At 37.8% G+C, this 23856-nt stretch overlaps 2 protein-coding genes across 2 annotated transcripts; one reads left to right on the forward strand and one right to left on the reverse strand.

Moving 5' to 3' along the window:
* The first annotated feature begins 6 nt into the window (after window positions 1–6).
* Window positions 7–963, forward strand: LOC125146477 (olfactory receptor 51L1-like). Its single transcript, XM_047823212.1, has one exon. It carries the CDS (start codon window positions 7–9, stop codon window positions 961–963), a length of 957 nt encoding a protein of 318 aa, XP_047679168.1.
* Window positions 964–5687: 4724 nt separating this feature from the next.
* LOC125176610 (olfactory receptor 52B2-like) lies at window positions 5688–6629 on the reverse strand. The gene has a single exon (XM_047878333.1). It carries the CDS (start codon window positions 6522–6524, stop codon window positions 5688–5690), a length of 837 nt encoding a protein of 278 aa, XP_047734289.1. The 5' UTR covers window positions 6525–6629.
* Between the last annotated feature and the right edge of the window lie 17227 nt (window positions 6630–23856).

Genomic DNA, 23856 nt, shown 5'->3' on the forward strand with positions numbered 1-23856 from the left:
AGCTCTATGGCAACCTTAAACTCCAGTAATACCCTGTCCTCCACATTCTATCTCTCAGGTATCCCTGGCTATGAGGAATTTCACCACTGGATATCCATTCCATTCTGTCTCCTGTACCTTGTTGGAATCATGGGTAACTGCACCATCCTGCATGTTGTTCGGACAGACCCCAGGCTCCATCAGCCCATGTACTACTTTCTGGCCATGCTTTCCCTCACCGACATGGGCATGTCCATGCCCACCATGATATCACTGTTCAGGGTGTTGTGGTCCATTTCCAGGGAAATCCAGTTCAGTACCTGTGTGGTCCAAATGTTTTTCATTCACACTTTCTCCTTCACGGAATCATCTGTGCTCTTGGCCATGGCCTTTGACCGCTACGTGGCTATCTGCCACCCTCTACGATATGCTACCATTCTCACCCCAAGACTTATCATGAAAATTGGAATTGCAGCCCTGCTTAGGAGTGCCTGTGCCATGATTCCACTTCTGGCTCGGCTGGCCTTCTTTCCTTTCTGCCACTCTCACATCCTTTCTCATTCATATTGTCTGCACCAGGACATGATCCGCCTTGCCTGTGCTGACACCAAGTTTAATGTTATATATGGGTTGCTTCTTGTCGTTGTGCTGTGGGGAATGGACTCTCTGGGTATTTTTGTGTCTTATGTGTACATTCTTCACTCTATATTAAAAATTGCATCACGTGAAGGGCGGCTTAAGGCTCTCAACACGTGTGCGTCCCACATCTGTGTTGTACTCATTTTATATGTGCCTATGATGGGGCTATCTATTGTCCACCGTTTTGCCAAACACTCCTCCCCACTGATCCATATCTTCATGGCTCATATCTACTTATTGGTTCCACCTGTGCTCAATCCCATCATCTATAGTGTGAAGACCAAACAGATTCGCCAAGGAGTCCTCTACCTACTTCGCACAAAAACCGGTTCTACTATGTCTTAAGGCATGATCTTAGACATTGATGGCATCAATCTAAATGATGTAAACATATACTTGTTTGTCCACACTAGGTATGCTGGCATCACAGTTGTGAACAAAAGAGAAAGAGGAGATATAGAATCCACAGAGTATCAGGAGAAGTGCTTAAAGGAGAGAGCTGGGGTCCTTGGGACTATACAACTTAACATGTGCTTCATAAATTACCTTTAAATATCAGTACATGTAGGTGTTGAGTGTTTTAGAAATCATTTCCATCTATTCCCTTCCATTTCTAATCCCAACCCTCCATGAGCACTTACCCATTAAGTTTTCATTAAATATATTAAAACCAGGGGTGCCTGTGTGGCTCAGTCGGTTAAGCTTCTGACTGTTGTTTTAGGCTCAGGTCATGATCTTCAGTTTGTGAGATTGAGCCCCATGTTGCGCTCTGTGCTGGCAGCATGGAGCCTTCTATGTTTTCTCTCTCTCGCCCTCTATCTCTGCTCCTCCTCTGCTCTCTCTCCCTTTCTCTCACAGAAAATAAATAAATAAATAAATAAATAAATAAAACTCATGTTTCTTTGCTTCTTGATACTCTGTAGTTGTTTGGAAATCTTATATTGCCCTTCTTGTTATAACAATGTGTTTGTATATCTGCTATTCTTTCCTTCTTAAAGATGGAAAACATTTTATCTTGATATAAGAGCATATTAGGGTTCAAAGCAGAATTTATCAATCCTTATTGTGAATCAGCATCATATTTTAAAGTTTATACACATGTCTGCCCTACTAAGAAATTTAGTTTGCTAAGGAATAGAAAAGGCCAACTGCATATTTTTTATTCTCTTAATTTTTAGAAATAATTTTAATTTTATAAAAATTTGAGACTCAGTAATTTTGGAAATACCCCAGACACCGTGATATGATGTCAATGATTATAATCCATTGAGTAAAATGTATCTTAATAATAATTTAGGACATACTATTTCTTTAAGTGTAAAAAAGTACTGGGGTGCCTGGGTGGCTCAGTCGGTTGAGTGTCTGACTTCAGCTCAGGTCATGACCTCAAGGTCTGTGGGTTCGAGCCCCACATCCAGCTCTGTGCTGACAGAGCCTGCTTCAAATTTTGTGTCTTTCTCTCTGCCGCTCCCCTGCTCACTCTCTCTCTCTTTCTCTCTCTCTTTATCTCTCAAAAATAATGAATTAACATTAAAATTTTTTTTTAAATAAATGTAAAAAAGTACTATCCTTGGTATTCCTGGCTATGAGGTATTTCACTTATGTAACAATATAACTCACTAGGTGTAGCTACCTATAAATTTGTGGTAGCAGGAAACAGCTACAGATTCGGGTCTCTTAATTTTATCTCGAACTCCTTTCAATATACAAAACTATCTTTCCTTATAATTCTGAAATTAGCTAACAAATGGCTGTGCATAGGGTTGTATAGAAAACTTGCAAATGTAATTGAATTTTCTAGTTTGTCTGGCTATACTTGTGCAAAGGCAAAAAGTAAGCGAAGGGTACAAATAAGATATTAAAAAATGTGTTATAGTTCCCAGTATTCGTGTATTTGTGGAAGTCTTAATAATAATCTATTTTTACCTATCTGGTTCTACCTAGTATAGCAACTGTGCTTTGAAGAGTTTGCTACTTGTAAAGATGAATATATGCTTGGTATAAAAGTGACACCAAGTCTTTATTGAATGTAAATGATTAAATAAATGAATCAATCACTGAATAAAGGATACTTTGGATATTAAAGAAAATCGAGGAAAAGATTTGACATGTCACGAACCCCCATGTCATCTAATAAAAGAGATCTTACTAACTTAAAATTAGTGTTTCAAATTTCAGTCATATGGAGCACATCTACAATTTATTTCTGCTCCTTAGTTTTCACTCAACTATGTCTGTTTGCCCTTTTATCCTATTTCTTGATTCTAATTGCCAACTGCCCCTGTCCTTTTAGCATATTCACCTTGAATAAAAAATGTCAACTAAAAATAAAGCTATGTAAAAATCAAAATTAGGTAATATTTGTTGTAATAAATAATTAAATCAAATTGATAGGAAAAATTAAAATTTTGAGAATGAGCATTACCATCAGCCACACATTGTATATATAACATTTAACTATTGCTAATCATCTTTAAAATAAGCCATACAGAGAAAGACAGATACAATATGGTTTCACTCTTATGTGGATCCTGAGAAACTTAACAGAAACCCATGGAGGAGGGGAAGGAAAAAAAAAAAAGAGGTTAGAGTGGGAGAGAGCCAAAGCATAAGAGACTCTTAAAAACTGAGAACGAACAAACTGAGGGTTGATGGGGGGTGGGAGGGAGGGGAGGGTGGGGGATGGGTATTGAGGAGGGTACCTTTTGGGGTGAGCACTTGGTGTTGTATGGAAACCAATTTGGCAATAAATTTCATATATTGAAAAAAATAAATAAAAATTAGAAGTATTAAAAAAAAAAGAAACCCATACATGAATGAATAAATAAATAAATAAATAAATAAATAAATAAAATTAGAACTTCAAATTCAAAATATATTTTGACCTTTCCTAGTCTTTGTGCTCTAAAAAACGAAGTCTTACTAGTTTTTATTTGCTAACGGAAATATGTTTAAACTATTGCATACTATATTTTGCATTTTACATGCCAATAAAACTACTTTAAATGAACACCTACATAGATAATCTAAATTTTGAGTTTACAAATTATTATTTACTATACTCACTTCTTAAATTTATTATTAGTATTACATTATATTCATAAAATGTATTTTACTCAAAACATTTAGAAACCAGATATATTCAAAATTAAAATATTTCTTCTCAGTAAAATACAGTTGGTAGGGAGATAAGTGAATATAACAATGAATGAATGAGTGAACAAGGTTGTATTAGGAGTTGAGAACAGAAGCATTATCCTATTTTGGAACCTTAATGAAGGCAGGAGTTTAGTCTTCTGGCAAGCATCTGGTGCTCCAAAAACAAGAAGGTCTCTTGTTCCTGCCTAGAATTGCAACAATACGACTAAAGCATCTTTCTCACTTGTACATGGATTTATAAATTAGGGTACACTATTACTCATATTACCTTGTTTGACAAAGTCTTGAGTGGTTATTTGCCTTTTGAAAGCATTCTCTGCCTTCTTGCAGAATCTGTAAGATAACCAGAAGCCAAAATAAAAATTCATTTGTGTATTTGAATCCCCTATCATCAGGCAAATGTGCAATGCAATTATTTTTGTAATGTCAAATGTTATCTTATAAGTTATACATTAATCATCTTGATGCTGCAGAAGGCTCTTGGTGGCAAAACACAATGGCAAGAAAAAAATGATAGAGAAGATCACTATCCCTTTTGTCATCTAAGTATCTGGCATTTTCTTCTATACAAAGCATTGCACTGCAAAATACTTCATTATCCCACTTAGCCATTCAGTTATTCAATCTGATATCTTAAATAATAAAAGCATGATTTCCTTAGAAAACGTGTATTATCATAATTACCTGGTTACACATAGAATCTAGAAACAGCCATATGCATTTGTAAAGAGAATGATAACAATATGAATATTTTCAAGACACTCCATTCAATTAATTCAACCACTAGAGCATTTATTATGCTCATGATGCAATTTTTTATTCTCTTATGCCAGGGGTAGATTTTAGGTCTTTTATTAATTGACAGGTGAATATTCTCTAGAGGAGAAAAGGGATTACATGCAGGAATTATGACAGATGGATTTATAGATGATAGTTTGTCCCAGCTACTATAGAATGAAATTAGTAGGAATGTTTGGTGTGTAAAAACCAATAAACTAGAAAAATTGCAGGTGCTTATATAAAAGAGCCAAATGAATCCAGTGAACATAATCTTGACCATTTTCCATGATTTATCTTTTTTGAGAATTTCCCTGGCACAATTTCAACCCTGTTAATCAGAATATTAAGTGCTGTAACAGATTGATGCAGTTTTAACAATATGACCCAATATGGGGCAATTAGCCTGGCTGTGTCCTTCCTGAGTCACAGATATTTAAATTGCTTGAATGTATGCCATGCCTCATACTGTTTTTCTGTCTACTTAATCTAACCAAAGTAACTTTCATTTGTGTGTAGCCAAAATAATCTTTATTACACCAAGGTATTAAAGGAGATAGCAACATTTTCTGAAAGATAAGGGAAAGTTTTTTAAGAGGAAAGGAAAGAAGTATTTAAAGTATAGGTCTTATTTAATACATAAGGACATAGTAGGGAGTTTGTTACATAAAATTATTAGCATTTGGCTTTTGACTAGGTAATGCATTTACCTATTTAACAATGTTTATTAAATTTTTTTATATTCTAGGTTCGGTGGATGTAATGATGAAGCTGGAATCTGAACTAAGCCATGACTTACAGAGTTTACATTTTGTCCTGTCCATAGCAAATTGACATAAAGGAGGAATTGTGTATTTAAAAAGGATATTTAAGTCCCCTGTGCTTACAGTGACATTCCACTGATTTTTACCTCATTATGTTGAGATATTCCTTGATGGTACTGAAGCAGTTCCTTATTAGCTTCCTGTTTACCCTATGTCGGGAAGACAGCATTTAGAAATGTGACTATTTTAAGCTCTATTCAGAGGTTAAGTGTTTTGGGAATGGATCTGCCCAGGTTGATTCAGACTTGACATTTAAACCTGATCCCCATCCTGGACTTACCTGTTCCTTGTTGCTTCATAACCTTTGAGTCATTTTGGTTTGTTACAGAGCCCTAGTACATGCATCCTTATCTCCTTTGTCTTTACTCCATAAACAATGGGGTTCATAGTGGGTGGCACCAGTAAGTAGAGGTTTGCCAGGAGGATAAGGACATGCTTGGGTACATGATCTCCAAAGCGATGGGTAAAGAAGGAAAAGAAGGCCAGAGTATAAAATATCAAGATGACACATATATGAGCTCCACATGTTGCAAAGGCTTTTGTCCGGGCTTCCCTAGAAGGTAGTTGGAAGACTGTTCTCAGGATTAGCCAGTAGGACAGGGAGATGAGGACAAAGTCTAGCCCTGTGGTGAGGAGAGCAGCAGTGAGCCCATAAATGCTATTGAGGGCAATGCTATTACAGGCCAACTTGGCAATGCCCATGTTCTCACAGTAGGTATGGTGGATGATGTTTTCCCGGCAAAAGCGTAGCCGGAGAATGAGGAGGACACCAGGAGTGACCACAGCCACACTCCGAGTCACCAGAGCCAGACCCACCTTGCTAATGAGAGAACCTGTAAGAAAGGTTGCATAATGGAGTGGTGTACAGATAGCCACGTAACGATCAAAAGCCATGGCCAAGAGAACAGCAGATTCAGAGAGGAACAGAGCATGAACAAAAAACATCTGTGTGAGACATGCAGGGAATGTTAATGGGGAAGGACCCTGCCAGAAGATAAGAAGCATTTGGGGCACTGTCACAGTACAAAGGAGAACATCATTGAGTGCCAGCATGGCCAGGAAGAGATACATGGGTTCATGGAGGTTCCTGTCCCCAACCACCACTGCCATAACCAGGCCATTGCCTATCACAGCCAAAAGGTACATGAAGCTGAAGGGGATGGAGATCCAGATTTGGAAGTCTTCTAATCCTGGGACTCCAGTCAGCAGAAAGGCAGTGAGGTGAGTGGATGTAGAATTGGATATTCTTGTAGACAGGTGGCCCAAGTCTGTTTCATGAAAATTAGAGAGAAAATAGCTGCAGTAAATATTAATAGAAAACACATTCCTTCATCCTAGTTAAGATCTAACCATTAATTCTGGGATAAGGAAGTAGAAACAGAATAAAATCATCTGAAAAAAATTATTAAAAATCTGAATGAGGGTGCCTGGCTGGCTCAGGCAATAGAGCATGTGACTTTTGATCTTGAGGTCTTGAGCCTGAGTTCAAGTCCCACTTTGGGCTTACATCTTACTAAACACACACAAACACAACAAACAAAAAAAACACCCCCCCCAAACCTGAATGATTACGGGCAAATCACTTCCCTTTTATGGGGCATCTTGTTCTCTCTGAAAAAAAAATATGAATCAGAACAATAAGTGGTAAACCTTTATTTTTGTAAACTTAATTGTTACAAACACATGATTTAGGTATATGTCTTTTGAACTTTCAACTGTGCCGTGTATATAGTTTTTGCCTTTCTAACTTGATAATAATTTATTAAATACAAAAAAGTAATTTGTATTTATTTTTTCTATGTAACACTGAATAGAAGACTGGAGAGAGTTAATATTCCATTGTTTGACAAAGTTAACGGGAGGACGTGGGTTGGATGGTCAACTAATACATAATGAGTCAGCATGAAGATTCCAATTCTTATTTTCCATCCAGATGGTGTGAGTGATTTTCCTTGGCTTACTTTTTCTACAGTAAAGAAAATGTTTTATTCTGCCTCTCATTTCAACTCTTGAAGACAATAGTTTAATTACCATGAAATTTAAACTGCTTTGCTAAAGTTGTAGTGTTATTCAGACCCTAACAAGCACATTCAAGGATCATGAAATGGAGTCAAGGAAGACGAAGACAAATGAAACTCCAGAGTACAGAATGTTCTCATTCAGAACAAGACAGTCACTGAAGATGTCAAGGCCCATGATTATTCAATTCCTATTATTGAAAGACCCAACCGCAGAGTAGAGTGACTAAAATGTTCACATTCACAAACAAAAGAATAAGATCACATTTTAGCAACTTTAAAAAAAATTTAATGTTTACTTGTTTTTGAGAGAGAGAGAGAGAGCAAGCGAGAATGGGGGAGGGGCAGAGAGAGAGAGAGGGAAACACAGAATCCGAGGCAAGCTCCAGGCTCTGAGCTGTCAGCAGAGAGCCTGACGCAGGGGTTGAATCCACAAACCAGGAGATCATGACCTGAGCCGAAGTCGGATGTTCAACTGACTGAGCCACTCAGGCGCCCCCACATTTTAGCAACTTTTTAAAGTAGCAGCAGTTCTTACTTTTCACATATCAAAAAATTTTTGAATAAAAATAGCTTTTGTAAAAAAAAAAAAACCTCAAATATCTTTTCCCAGGGCTTATAAAACACATATTCAATTAGTCAAGTTTGTAATCAAATGCAATACTTTTGGTAAAGGCACCAAGTATGTTTATAAACACTTTTTAACTGCAAATCATAAGAGGTTTCAAAAAGATGGATAATAAATGCTGTTTTCACTAAAAAGAACCACCAAAATCTAGAATCTGCAAAGGATCCACTTTTCATGTTACACCGCCACGAGAATGGAAAACTACACTGTAGTGCAAGATGTCTGTCATCCCTTTGTTAATTGAAACCCTTTTCAGATTATCCCAACCCTTAACAAAGAAGTAGGACACATTATCACATGAATTAATACATATTTATTCTATTGTCCTTCACACTGTCTTCACTCTTTCTCTCTCTCTCTTCCTCTCTCTCTCTTTCTCTATTGAGATGATGAAGAAAAGACAAAATTTTTCATCAAAAGGCAAACACATAGAAGAGATGAAATGGTTTTTAATGCAAGTCCAGGAGAGAATTTTTGAATGGTTGTTTTGGAGGTATAAACACAACTTTAATTAGCCTGGTAAGATTGAGGCTTTGCTTCTTTTATCTGGTTGTTTCCCAGCAGTGCCTGGCTTTGCCATGTAGCAGTCACACAGAAAATGTCAGCATATTTAAATAGAAGACATATCACATTTCAGCACAGGGATGGGCAATATGGCAGTAATGGTAAAAATAATAATTATATAGATGTATTAATGCTTACCATGTGCTAAGCATTTTCTTAAAACTCATTCTAATCACTTTACATAGATTATCCATTTTAATGGTAACAACTACTATATGAATAACTATTGTTAGTACCTAATTTTACACAGAAGGGAACTCAGGTACTCAAGGACTTTCCCAAGGTCACATCACTAAGGAGTATGTAAATCCTGTTTCAAAATCAGGGATCTAATTGCAGCACCCACAGTATTAACCACTAAACTATGCTAACTTACCTTTTAGATGCATGAGTTTTCTAAATCATTGGGAACATAAAAATGGAGATCTTGAATTTCCTCTTAGCACTGTCCACAGTGGTATTCTTAGGTCTTAAGTAAAAACGTCATGTCTAGCTTATAGAGATTCAGAGAACATGTGTATACATATATATACCACCTGCATTTTACATAGATATCTATAACAACAATTGAAATCACCTCGGGGCCAAGAAGTCTTTTGGGTATTTTACCTGATGCGTGATTGTTTTTGCACCTGAGACCCATAGTTTGTATATGGATTAGCTGATTAAACCATCCTTTCACACTTGTGAAGTTATATTTCCCAATTTTGAAATGCATTGTGTAATTTTCCATCTCAAACCAAGTACCTGAGCAACATCTCTGCACTTCTTTGCTAGTTCAGTATGCAGTCCTTGAGGGATACTATTGCCTGACTGTTCTGGAACAAGGATATCTTTTATGATAAAGACCAACTATTGAGGCTATTTTAATACATGTCCCTACATGGCCCGGTCTCCTTTAGTGACATATTTTGAGGTTATTCCAAAGGAAAAGCACGGCAGAATATTTGAAGTTTTGAAATATTCAAAATAATTGAAATATTTTAAACATTGAAGATTTAAATATATACAATTACATATATATATATATTACTTATAAAGCAGTTTTAAGTTTATAGAAAAATTAATCAGAAAGTACAGAGTCCACACATAATCCTTTCACTACAACCCACCCGGTTTCTCCTGCTATTAACACATCACATAGGTGTGATCCAACAGTTAAAACTTATAAGCCAATATTGCCACATTTTTGTTAGTTAAAAACAATAGTTACATGAGACCTCACTCCTTAAGGTGTACATTTTATGGTTTTGACCATTTGTCAAATGATCACATGTATCCCCTGTTACGGCATCGTACACCACAGTTTCACTGCTCTACAAATCCCTTGTATTCTACATGTTTACCCATCCTTCCTTCCAAGCCCTTTGACAACCACTGATCGGTCTCTATAGTTTTATTTTTTTCACACTGTCATATAGTTGGAAACATGCAGTATTGGTGCCCTTTCAGATTGGGTTCTTTCCCTTAGCAATAAAGCATTTAATTTCCTCTGTGCCTTTTCGTGGCTTAATAACTCATTTATTTTTACTGGTGAATAATATTCCATTGTATGGAAGTGCTACGGTTAATGCATTAACCTATTGAAGGACATCTTGGTTGCCTTCAAGTTTTGATCATTATAAGTAAAGCTTCTATAAATATGTTGGTACCAGTTTTTGTGTGTAAAATAAGTTTTCACCTCATCTAGGCCAATACAAAGGAGTGTCATCACTGGCGCGTATGGTAAGATTATATTTACTTTTGTAAGAGCAGCCAAATTGCCTTCCAAAGCGATTTTAGTGATATAGTAACTGTCAAAACAGATATTCCTCCACCTGCATTTTAAAGGATGGAGGGCAGTCTGACAGGAAAATACTCAAGTGAAATCCACAATATATCAGAAATAAGAGGCTTTTGGGATCAATATTACCATAGTTTATTTGTTCCCAAGGATACATGATCTGGGACCCATTTTCTCCATCTTCTGGCTGGCCATCAACTTGTGTGTCACAAACTGGCCCCATACATTGAGGGCAGGAAAAAAAGAAAGAGGCAGACCACTCTAGACAGATAAGTGGCAGGTTTAATAAGCAAGGGGACTTGCTTATGAGGCTTATCTTGGGTGGCCACAAGATGAGTAACTCCCTACACCAGTCCACCAGAATCTTAAAAGTTCATATAGAGGCCCTCATGGAATTTGGTCATGTATAGCCTCCAGGCGGTCTCAGCAACATTACTCTCTCAAGGCTGTGTCCTTGGAACAGATCCTAGTCAGAAATGGTGGGCAGAATGTATATTCCAAAGACAGTGGAGTGGGTGAGAAGCCAGCAATTGCCTGGGTCTAGCTTGTGGGTTAACCAGCCCTCAAGTTCTCTTGATGACCTCCTTCAAAAATATGAACACAACATTGATAATAAAACAACTATGTGTTTCATCTTCCTTGAACTACATCTTCCAGAATTTTTCTATATCATTTCATTATGTTTCAATAAATATTATGTGTGGTTTATCCATCAAAAAAACCTCCCCTAGATTATTTACAAACATGCCTGAATCCTACATTCTTGTCTTGTGCATTTAGGCATATCTTTATGCAGCTTCCTGAGAAAGGGAAGACTAGAGGAAGAACAAGATTGTGGAGATTGGAGTTCAAGAATTCTGATTTAGAAGTATTAAGTTGAAATTCATATTATATACTATATGGAGATGTCAAGTTGTATGAGTAAGGAAATATAGGGCAGGGATGGTGATATGCACTTGGAAATTATCAGCACATATTATTTGTGGTCATAGGAATAAATGTGGTCATAGAAGGAAAGACTATGAATATGTAGAAGGTAAAGGCAGAACAAGAAATAGGGGCCCTACAGATCAGGAGAAAATGGGAAGATATGTAAGGAGGTAGATAATATGAAGTATCTCCACTGATTCCCTTTTTCCTACCTTCTACATTCATTTCAACAGACAGCTTTATTGATTCTACCTTTAATTGATCTCAAATTTCATTTTTAAGTTTATTTTGAGAGAGAGTGAAAGAGTGTGCATATGTGTGTGTGTGTGTGTGTGTGTGTGTGTGTGTTTGTGTGTGTGTGTGTGTGTATACATAAGCTGGGGAGGGGCAGAGAGAAAGGGAGAGAGAAAATGCCAAGCAGACTACCCCCCCTGTCAGTGCAGAGCTGGATGCAGGTCTGGATCTCACAACTGTAAGATCATGACCTGAGTTGAAATCCAGAGTTGGCAGATAAGTGATTAAGCCACACAGGCACCCCCTGAAATATTATTTTGAATTTTTTTATTGTTGATTTCTTCTCCTTCAACAGATGTTTCTCACATCAAGGGCTTTGTCTGCTTTGTTTATTACACTGCCGTTTGTTAGAATATTCCCCTATTACCTAGTGCTAAAAAATAGTTGATTTAATGAATCAAAGAGCTGATTTAATGAGTAAATGCAGGAATGTGAAAAAATTCCATGTGCATGGTGGTGGAATAAGAGATCTTAAAACTTCTTTGCAGGGTAGTGTTCAGAGCAATAGATGTGTAGTTTTGTCTTTCTTTTTTCTATATTTCTGATATATTCCTATCATATTTTCATAAAGAATTGATCTTCTTCATATCTTTTCCTAATCAGTATAACAATAAAAATAAGACATATATCTAAGAACTGGAAAATGGCTAAATGAAGTATAAAACATGAAATTAATGAACTGTTTTGCGACCCTTAATATTGTAATTCCAAAAACTGTAGCATTAAAAGCAGTCTTTACTGCATAATATTTTCTCATTGGAAATCAGGAATTATGTATGTGCAACCATGTAAAAAATTATTACGTAAAGCCAATGTGATTACAAATTTGAAAGAATTTAGTGTGAGAAAAGGATCTGTAAAGTATTTTTGACCAACAAATACACCCCCACTGAAAATAGTTTTATCGTGAGACAAATTCTACTAAAGAAATCAGCTGTTTTCTTTCCCTTTTCATGGGCCATTAATAAAAATAGTGGGAGAATAACTGTGAGGATTTGGTGCTATATTCTGTTCAAGAGTCTGTGCTCCAGCATAGTTGGGTTCCACAGGGAATGCATGCACAGCTGGGCCACTTTCTTGGCTTCCCTGAGGCAGTTCCAGAACTATTAATATAGTTGTGGTTAGCTGAAAAGACGGTAGATTATAATAAAGTCAGGTCAGCAGCTTCTGATGATACAGGACAAGTAAGATCAAGGATAACACAACCACTTCAGTGTCTCACTTCATCACTAAAAGTATGGAACATGAGACACCGAACATTCATCAATGTCAGCAGGGTCAGAGAACAAAATAGCATTGAAGATTCAAATGTTCTCTAAGGCAATAGGAGGGAGGAAATAATGGGATGCTGATTAGTATCTTCTATGAAGGAAATTCCTCATAAAATTGACAAGATGCCATAAAATTGTGGGGTTTTTTGTTTTGTTTGTTTTGTTTGTTTGTTTGTTTGTTTTGTATATTTCTCAATTCTATCAATGCAGGTCCCGAGTGCCACAACACCTTACCTCTCTTTAGAATTCTCCTTTTCTCCAGCAGCTTTACACTATTCCCATCTGATCTTGTCTCTAGGAAAGGCAGGCAACCCAGCTGAGGTTTTCTGAGGATAAATAATGGCAGTGAAAACAAAAGACATAAAAGTAGCAGCCCCTTGACCTCCTATTTAGTCAAATCCTAGGGCAAAGCATAGACGTCAACATTGTTATGTACAACAGAATCAAGGATAACCCAAGTTATTTAAATTTTTTTTAATCAAAGATCTGATAGTGAAGAATTCTAGGCTGTGATACAGAAACACCTGGAAAGAGAGGGGTTGTATCAGTTTACTCTCTTTATCCAATTCTGTATCCTCAGGAAGGCTACCTGCATATGTCATATCTGCAGTACATAATTATTGTTGAAGTGAGAAGCAGGAGTTTGTGATCTATTGAAAAAAAGTCAGTTCCTATAGTGCCACAGTGACACAGAGAAAACTATTCCAAGCAAGTATTGTACCATGTGGCTTCTGGGGAAATGGACTAGATGACAATGTCCCAAATAGAATCCAGGCTGCCTGCCTCCTTCATGTTCTTACACCTTACTACTCCAAGGGCATCTGAATTGCTCATTCAGACCCTCATCACTAAGTCTCCAGAAGCAAAAGAACACCAAAGAATGGTGAGACCAAGGGTTGATGAGTATGGAAAGATAATCTACACAAAAGAATAACCTCTTGGCAGCAGAGCTAATGGGCCAAGTAATTCTCTAACGTGAAATGTTATGTGTAATTTCATGGTAAATATTTTAATTGCTACTTTGCATTTGTAAATTTGCTTAATTATCCATTTAGTTTTTCTTTTTTTTTTTTTAATTTTTTTTTTCAACGTTTATTTATTTCTGGGACAGAGAGAGACAGAGCATGAACGGGGGAGGGGCAGAGAGAGAGGGAGACACAGAATCGGAAACAGGCTCCAGGCTCTGAGCCATCAGCCCAGAGCCCGACGCGGGGCTCGAACCCACGGACCGCGAGATCGTGACCCGGCTGAAGTTGGACGCCTAACCAACTGCGCCACCCAGGCGCCCCTCCATTTAGTTTTTCTTAACTTTGATAGAATCTTATCAGATTTTGCCCTGTTTAAAATAGTATGCTCTTATTTTTTTTAACTGTCCTGCCAGATTCCACTTTTTAAAAACTTTCATTATTTTCTTATTCCTATTTTTCTAGAGATTATTTTTGGTGTTATTTTGAAATTCACAATTTAATACTTCTTTATTTATTTCTCTTTTTTATCATTTATATAATAAAACTAAAGAAGTCTATGATTTTACTACAAACTAAAAATCGGAATTGGCCATCCAGATGACAATGTTCTCATATTTTACAATTTCATAGGACTGTATTTTGAACTTGATTTACTCTTTCATTGAAGAACCGCTCTGAAAAGCAAATTTAATTGCACAATGATGGGTGTGCTTTACTTACCCTTTACATACTTCTGTCTCCTTTCTAAACTATTGTATTTGCTGAAGTAAAACTAATATTCAAAATACATATTGAACTGTATATATTCAGCCAATTTCCAATTTCATTACCAAGTAATTTGAGATTTCCTTTTTTGTCTGTTGTCTTATTCATTGTCAGAAAGATCAGCCTATTCTCAGTAGTTGCTAACTCCAAAATTGAGTGATATATTTATTGTCTCCCCACCCCTCTCTCTCTGCCATCCTCCAGGCTTCAGGAGTATTAATTCTATTAATTCTCTGAGCTACACTCAAAGCAAGTGTTGAGGAACAGAGCTCTGAGAAGCCATGAAATTTCTATGTATTTCTTATCAAAGATGGACTTTTTTGCTTGATCACCCTTTTGGTCATATTAGACCTGGCATAGAAAGTTTTAATGTCACTCTTCTAGCTCTCATTCCTTGGAAAAGGAATCTAGAATACATAAAATTAATATTATTTATTAATATATGCTAATTATATGTAGCATAGTGGACAATCAAGTGAAAGTTAAGAAACAATCTCCTGTCCTTTTTATTCTATAGTTTAATTGCCATTTAAATAAATTTTAGAAACATTTCTGGACAAGTGAATGCCACATTGGGATGAAACTATTAAAATTAGTGTTCTGCAGTGATAATTCCAAAGTAATAGCAATTACCTTTGAAGCCACCTTCCCATATTTGAAAAATAATAATATACTTCTAAGTACCCTGTGACTCAAGGAATTAAAAAAAAACTTAGGAAGTAGTTTGAAGTGAAATAAAATGAAAATAAAACATCTTAGAATTAGTGAGAAACCACTGATGCATTACATTTTTTTTTTCAAAAAGGAAAATAATCTTGTTTGTTATACAACTTCTTTCAAAACAAGGGTTGTTCTAAAGAAGTGATATTTTGTTTGTATCTTCCTGGATGTATAACTCCCAATTTCTGATAACAGACTGGTTTGTAATGTTTCAGACTTTTCACTATGTGGAGATGGTATACAAAGGATATGTTTTAGGCAACCACATTATGCAGAATACATAGAACATTTCTTTTATCAATTAACAGTGTACCATGATGACTTCATCCTTGTGTTTGATAAAACAAGGAGACAGTCGTAGAAAAAAGCTTAGGTCTCAAACAACTACTCCAGCTTCACCTACGTACAAACAAAAGAAGATTCCTTAATATTCTCAGTGGAAGCACTGATGTTTCTGATTGTGAACTTCATTGTGGTTATAATTTTCTCTTAATTTTAAAGATCCAATATGCTTCAGAACCAAGATTGCTCTTCAGTCCTCAACCCTTCATGCTTCACTGTCTTTCTTACTGCAGAACTACTATCATCCCTCACACTTACTGTGAATTTATGGCTCTGAATTAGCTAGCTTGTGCGGAGACAAGGATGTGCAGAATCTACAACCTGACTGCTGCCTTCCTCACAGGAGGTTTAGATTTCATATTAATCCTATGTTCCTATGTTATCATCCTTTACACTGTCTTTGGTCTTCCATCCAAGGCTGCTCGGCTCAAGACCTTGAGCACTTGTGGATCCCATGTGTGTGTGATCTTAGTGGCCTACGCTCTAGCCTTTTTCTCCTTCCTCACTCACAGATTTGGTCACCCTATGGCTCCTCATATTCACATCTTTGTAGCTAACATCTACCTTCTTGTTCCACCCATGGTGAACCCAATGATCTCTATGGTGTAAGAACCAAGAGGCTCAGAGATCGATTCCTCCAGGCTTTTGCTTCTCACAAATTCTGAAGCAAGCAACTCCCAACTCTTCCCTTAAGAAGTTTCTTTGGCTTATGGAAAAAAAAAAGAAAAAGAAAAAGAAAAAGAATGAACTTCTTTCTAGAATTCTGAATTCCTACATCTTCCATTTTTAATATTCAAAGTATTAGTTTAAATTGACTAGATTTTGTTTTCCTCAGATAATTTGCCAAGGAGATGGTTGACTTAGATTACTTATTCTTAATATATTTGCATGACAGTGCAATATCTCCACTATTATTTGTTCCTATATGCTATGTTTGCTCCCAGGAGACTATCCAGTCGTTCAGTCTTATTGCCTTTGTCAGAGGTGTTTTTTTATTGACTCATTATCTCTTACTTTCAGTAAGAAGCTGTAAATTTGTGTATATGAGTTAATGGGATTGTTTGTATCTCCTGAACTGTAAGTCTGAAAGCATTTTAAATATGTAATCTTGGAAGTTGGGATGGTTCTAGCAAAATATTTTTTCAACACGTAAATGAGGAAACTGTCACGATATTCTTTCCAGAGGCCTTCCTGAAATCTTTTTGAGACATACTTTACTCTAGCTAAAATCTTTCTAAAATTTCTAAATAACATTTCTTCCCACATACACTCCTCCAAAAATCTTAATGGTATGCAGAATTGTCCTACCATTTTTTCTTTTTCTCTTCCCTCAGTGTGGTTCAAGTTGACTTGGTTGATACTTTGAATATATCTATAGGGGTGCCTGGGTGGCTCAGTTGGTTAAGCGTCCAACTTCAGCTCAGGTCATGATCTCGCAATTTGTAAGTTCGAGCCCCATGTCGGGCTCTGTGCTGACAGCTCAGAGCCTGGAGCTTGCTTCAGATTCTGTGTCTGCCCCTCTCTCTGCCCCTCCCATGCTCATGCTATGTCTCTCTCTGTCTCACAGTAATTAATAAACGTTTAAAAAAAGATTTTAAAAAAGGTATTTATAGCTCCCTCTCCCATTCTTTGATGACCTTGCATATTCTAATCCTATATACTCCCAATCTATATTATAAAATAGATAAATACTCTTTTCTGGCATTTCCTTATAATTCATCTTTCTAGTTACTCTTGATTGCAATATTGCCCCTTCATTTTCCTTTTTGGAAGTTCAATGGTTCACATTTGTATGGAATATCAGGTAGGATAAGTCACTGTGGGTATATATTATAAATATTATGGTTTCTCTAAGATCTATATTATTCCTAATAATGTCCAAAATAGTTTTGTCATTAGACCCTAGTAGCATATTGTATCAAGTTCTTCTGCAGCTAGAGTACCTCTCTCAATGTGAAGTTATTCAGGATCATGAGAGTTTTTCCCTTGGTGGTTTTATTTCTTTTTTCCAAACAAGTGGGTTGTCAGGTGTCGGGAACTACATGACCACTTTTTGTTGGCTGACATGTGATTTTGTACCTTCTCCTTTGAAAGTACCATGTTAACTGTTTGCTCATATTTCTGATTGTCTAAATGTATTTTATTGTTCTATACGTCACACTGTCTTGGTGCAGATGGAATATCCTTGCATATGGAAAATTCTAAGACAGGCAATAAATGGTACCATTTAGGACAACTACTCTCAAGTCATACTGCTCAGTTTTGAATCCTAAAACAGCCACTTACAATCTGTGTTGCCCCTCAGGTTATGGCGCTTCTCTGCCTCAGTTTCCTTAGTGGCAAAATGGAGATATTGACTGTAGCAATTTCAGAAAATAATTCTGACATTTAAAAAAAATTCCCTGCACGCGATTAGGTTCCCCTGGTGTTAACTTATGAGGAGCTTGAAAAGTTAAAGCATAGAATTAAAAACAATTATCCAGCAGCAGTGTTTAAATTGGAATCCAGAACAGTAAACTTAAGATAATTTGACCATTTTGGTGTCTGTTTTTATTCATTTTGATGAAAAATGCTAAAAATTTGAGTGAGCATAGAAAAGAAAAGGCTTCAAGAAATAGGAAAAGAGCACTTAGAAAAGCCGGACTGATATTCTCAGAATCATCTTCCTCATCATGTTTTCACTGAGTATACACAGGCCTACTTCAGATGCAAGTCATGCCTTTGGTTCATGGTCCCACCCTCCCTGGTAAAGTTGTGTGTTTTTTTTCTTTTTTGAGGGTGAATTTTGGTAATATTTAAGAAGCAGCTTCAATTACTTCTAGATCAATAGCAACACTTATTCTGCAGTAGTCAGGAGCCTAGGTTACCCATCACACAATAGGTCAACCAGTTTCTCAATTAAAGATACATTCAAAGAATGCACACCAGAATTCCATTCTGCTGCAGGCACAATGGTAAGTGCTGAGGATGCAGTAATAAACAAGGCTGATATGAAGCAGATATAATTGCTTCATATAATGTGTTTCTGATGGGGAGGGGGCATTTGGGAAATTGCATAAAATTATTTAACATGTAAGTTGAGCAAAGAATTTCACATTCTGAAAATGCGATAAAAAATGGATGCAGTGCTCTGAGAGAACACAGAATGAGGACTACTTTAGATAGTGTGATCAGATTATCTATAAGCAGAGATCTGAAATATAATGGCAACAGTTTTGAAAAGGTGGGGAAGGAAAATTTCACGCAAAGGAAAGAGTAAGTAAAAAATCCTGGAGGCAGAGAAAAGCTCAAGTTGTTTAAGGACAATTAGAAAAACAGTCTTAGGAACAACATAGACAAAGGAGAGAATCTTAACAATGCATTTGGAGAAGGCTCCACAAACCAAATACACTGATCATAATCCTTAGGAACACAGAATTGTATGTCCATGCTGGGGGCCACTGATATAATGGAAAAAGACAGTGAAATGAGACAGCAAAGTGACCATTACTAAGTATTAGTTTATGGTAAACCTGGAAAGCTGGAGGACCTCCTTAGAAGAATGCAATTGACCCTCATTTACCACACGAGAGAGAGAAGAGAACATTTAAGAGTAGAGAAGCTCCAGGGAAGGTACAATTCTTAAAACTCATAAGCCTTCTATGTCAAGTTCAGGGTCATATTTGGGAAAGAGGGGAACACTGAAATACAGAATGGAGATATTTGAGGAGGCATACCTGAAACTTTTGATAACTCAACTTAGAAAACAAAATGACAATGACAACAATTGGAAGAATGAATTAAAAGTCAGTTTAGGGGGTGTCTGTGTGGCTCAGTAAGTTAAGTGTCCAACTCTTGATTTTGGCTCAGGTCATGATCTCACGGTTCCTGAGACTGAACTCCGCATTGGGCTCTGCACTGTCAGTACTTGGGATTCTCTCTCTCCCCTCTCTGCCCCTTCCCCACTCTCTCAATCTCTCTCAAAATAAATAAATAAACATTATTTTTAAAAAGTCAGTTTGGAAAAAGCTTATGGATAATGAAGCAATCCCCTATTACAGAAGATTTAACTTCTTCACAAAAACCTGGGAAATGGTGCTAATATTGGCTATTTTGGCCATTGGAAGCTTCGAATAATGATGTCCCACACTGAAAGAAATAAAAATGTTAGAAAGCCATCTTACATGATACATAAATGTATGAAAATGCTCAGAGAGATGGGCATGTTAGAATAAGCAGATTCTAAAATGCCAATAAACCACTAACCAATTATGTTCCATGGAAGATACTAGAGAAAGTTTTATTAAGTGAAGCCAGAATGCATTCAGAAGAGAGGTGCCAGCTTCACTGAGAAGTCCAATGATGACTAGCCTCCATACACTAGATGAAAGGTAGCAGGTTCTGTTATAGAATTGGGAAGTAGAAGATACAAAAATAAAAATGAGCAGGTGGCAGTACTTAATCATTTGAAACAAGGTGTGGGATTTTTTTTTTTTTTGTAATGAATGTCAAGACCAGTGTAACAGCCAAGGAGCCTGATGCAGAAAGAGACATGGAGATGCTTAATACAGTATGACATATTTAGGCTGATATATGTATTTCTCAAACTATACAACCAAAAGAAACCAAAGACAAGTCATCAGGAGACTGAGGGCAGCTACTTCAAGATAAATGTCACAATAATTTGCTCAGTTTCTAACATGAGGCAGTTTCCAGATCCAGAATCCACTGACTAAATGATATGCACTAACCAAGAGGAAGAATATTGCAATAGTGTCGCAAATACATTTGGAAATACATGTCCCAGTTTTCTACAAAGATGCAAAGATATCACAAAGACTTGTGTTCTGAATTGACATAATCTCAGAAATTCAAAGCATCATGATAAACTCTTATAATGAGAGCAAATGGAGGAAAGTTTAAAATAGAAGCCTGTTGCAACTTTGACTCACAACAGATTAGCAAAATTGAATCATTATTTGCATGCTTCCCAAAAGTGTAATTGTAAAGGACATACATAACCCTTAACAGAAACTCCCATTCATTCTTAGCCAAAGTATAAGAGTTATTATAGAAGAGAAAGTTAAGGAGGAGACTTTGCAACTGCCTTTACCTCCCCCCCCCCAGATAGTAAATAAAACAATATTTCTACTTTTGGGGAATGGCAGAGATTAATACAACCATTAAAAAATCTGAGCATTACAGGGGTGCCTGGGTGGCTCATTTGGTTAAGCATCTTACTCTAGATTTCAGCTCAGGTCTTGATCTCAAGGTTGGAAGTTCAAGCCCTATGTTGGGCTCCATGCTAGGTGTGGAGCCTCCTTAAAAAAAAAATTAAAGGTTGCAGAGCTATTTACCCCTTTCATATCCTCATTTAATTCACCAATCTGGCTCCTACACAAGTATAACATAGCTATAAGTATTGTCCCCGTTTAAGCAAACATAAAAGTGGGACAATGGGTTAGTGGACTATTGAAAACACAAGCAATTAATGGCACCAATTGCAACTGTTGCGCCAGAAGTTGGCTTTTGTTGGATTTCTCAGGTACATGATATGTAGATATTGATATCACAGATGTATTATTTTTCAGTTCTATCAGGAAGAAAATTCATTAAGAGATCACACTCACATGGAAAATAATATCACATAAATACAATCATGCCAGGATTTTCAATTCTCCTAATGCCCTGATATAGTTCAATAATCCATACATTCTGGAGAATGTCCTCTTGGTTCATTTTAATAAGATTAGTTGAGCCATAAGTGAAGAGTTTGTCGGAGGTCTTAATAAGACAGGTGTTCCAAGAGTGGGAAATAAACCTTCTGAATATTAAGTGGCCTATCCCAATAGCAAGGTTTTTTGTTTTGTTTTGTTTTGTTTTTTTTAGAGGCTGTCTCAGACATGTTCCAAAATGAAGAATGAATGTTTGCATCTTACACCTTTCACCACAAAAATGAAGCACAATTCATGGTGTACTTTCTCATGTACTAGAGACAACATATTTCACACGTGGAATGACATCTGCAAAACCATCTATAAGTCACACAAAACACTTTAACCTTCAGTTAGGTTCAACGCAAGAAAGAGTTAGGAAGCAGATCTTGGCCGCAGTGTACGCAGCCCAACGGTTTTGGCCATGGGCCTATAAGTCTCTATGCTATTAGAATATGAGCGGTGGAAAGATACCAGGTGTAAATTATGGTTAATTCCAAAAAAAGAAAAAAAGAGAAAAGAAAAGAATCACATTGCAGATCTCTGTAATATTGAGAAAAGCCATGTCATGTGCAGAAAAAAATATACATCGTTAAAACTAACAAAAACCAGTAGCAGCGGCAGTTTCTGAAGCCAACCTGAGTTTCCAGGGACAAGGCATCCTCCCCTGAGAAGAATAGAGCACACGACTCAGGTGCTTCTTCCCGCCCTAGGCCAACAGAATTTACCGAGGTGGGAGGGGCGAGAGCGCTTCCAGTCTGGTCAACCACATATCCCCAGCCTGGGATTGAGGGGTGGAGTCAGGTGTTCGGGCGAATGATTGGCTGGGAAATGGTCCTCTCCACCAATGGGAGGGGCGGCAGAAGGAGGGGCAAGGCCTGGCTGCCTTAGCGCTTCCTGGAAGTCTCTGGCTGGAAAGATTCCAGAGGCAGGGAAGGGGCGCCTGCAAACAGTGGAGAGACAGCGGTGGCGGTGCAGCCCCGGATCCTGCAGGCAAGTGAGGGTGGCTTGAGGGATCTCGAAGCCAAGTATTGGGTCCTCTGTGTCCACTCTGAGGCAAGCCCTTCTTGGCCAACCCTGCTATCCCCGGCTGACCGCGTGGCCCTGTCTCCCTGTGTGGGCCGCTGTTGGATGTAGCCCTGGGTCCTCATCCCTGGCCCTCAGCGTCTGACCCGGTGAGAAGCCCAGGAAGGCAGGAAGTTGGAAGGAAGTAAGGCAGAGAGGGACGAAAAAGAAATGGGACTCGGTTTTATAGCAAGGCAGGTTTCCTGTAGCTGTCTTGGAAAGTAGCCCGGGGCTATAGCACAGGTTCACAATTGTTTTGTGCCATGAGTCAAACTGTAGGCCCTGTGAAGCTAGGCATTGGTGAAGTCCAAGTTGTCCTAGTGCAAGAAACACTCATGTTTAGGGGGAAAATAGTTCCTTTTATTCTTGAGCCACTCCTTTTCTGGCTCTGGCCTTGTCTGCCTTGTCACTCTCTGTCCTTACCTGTTGCACTCACCCCCACCGTTTCCTTTCACGTCTGTGCCAGCCTCCTGTCTCTCCAGAAACTCTTTCTGGCCACCATTCTTAGAGCTGTTTCTCCTGCCAGGAGCCTCCTGTTGTTCCCTTTCCCGACCCTACTTCATTGTCTATAATCCCCAGTAAAGGGAGGAGGAGTCCCGGGAGAGTTGACGGTGTTTGGACTCTCCTTTCAGTAGTGTATGAAAGGATTTCCCCCAAAGCAGTCCTTTGATGAGCTATTCCCCCAGCTTTGGCCCCTTCTATTTCCACAGGCCTTGGGCTATCAGCTTGCTTTCCAAGACTTTCCTTACACTCTCTCAGCAAAGATACAATGTTACAGTATTTATGTTGAGGGTCAATAAGGAAACTTACTATGCTGTGTTCATGCAAGGCATTGAACATCCCTAAAACAGTTGATAGAAAATGGGAGTCATGGAGGATAAGCAGTATGAGTTGCATGTTCCTGCCCCCAAATGAGGTGTTAGTGTGCCAGCAAACCCTCAGTCCTGGGCGTGGTGGGGATCTGCTCTCTGAAGCCAGCCTGAGGAGAAGTGGTTGAGCTTTGGGAGCTACATGCCTGAGGCCTGTGAGCTCCAACTCTGTTCGTGGTCTTTCCCTGTGGTTCACAGTCTAGCAAGGACCTAGCATGTGCAGCAGCATTTACTGCGGGCAACATCCTCCAACCTGCAAGAGACCACCTGCCCTTCCTACTCATCCCATCCAACTGGGATCTTCTTCCTCTAGCTTGCTGTACTTTAGATACCATTAGGATTTATCAGGTTTCAGTGAGTTCTACTACCGAGGCTGATGCATTTTTAGGAATCTTAGATGAGTTGGCAAAGGTTCATGTTTAAATATGTTAATTACTGGACGGTGTGGAGAATGGGTTAGAAGGGTTTGTCAGATGGTCTGGGTTGCTGGGATCCTTGTTCACTTTTTCATGTTTTTTTTTTTTTTTTTTTAGTAGTAGGGAAACAAGGTTTCTAGCTTATGTTTTCC

The sequence above is a fragment of the Prionailurus viverrinus genome, chromosome D1 (assembly GCF_022837055.1).
Source record: "Prionailurus viverrinus isolate Anna chromosome D1, UM_Priviv_1.0, whole genome shotgun sequence".
NCBI lineage: Eukaryota > Metazoa > Chordata > Mammalia > Carnivora > Felidae > Prionailurus > Prionailurus viverrinus.

Excerpts from the sequence above, each read along its gene's own strand:
- LOC125176610 (XM_047878333.1), bottom strand. The coding sequence starts at position 6,524 with ATGTACCTTTTGGCTGTGATAGGCAATGGCCTGGTTATGGCAGTGGTG.
- LOC125146477 (XM_047823212.1), top strand. The coding sequence starts at position 7 with ATGGCAACCTTAAACTCCAGTAATACCCTGTCCTCCACATTCTATCTC.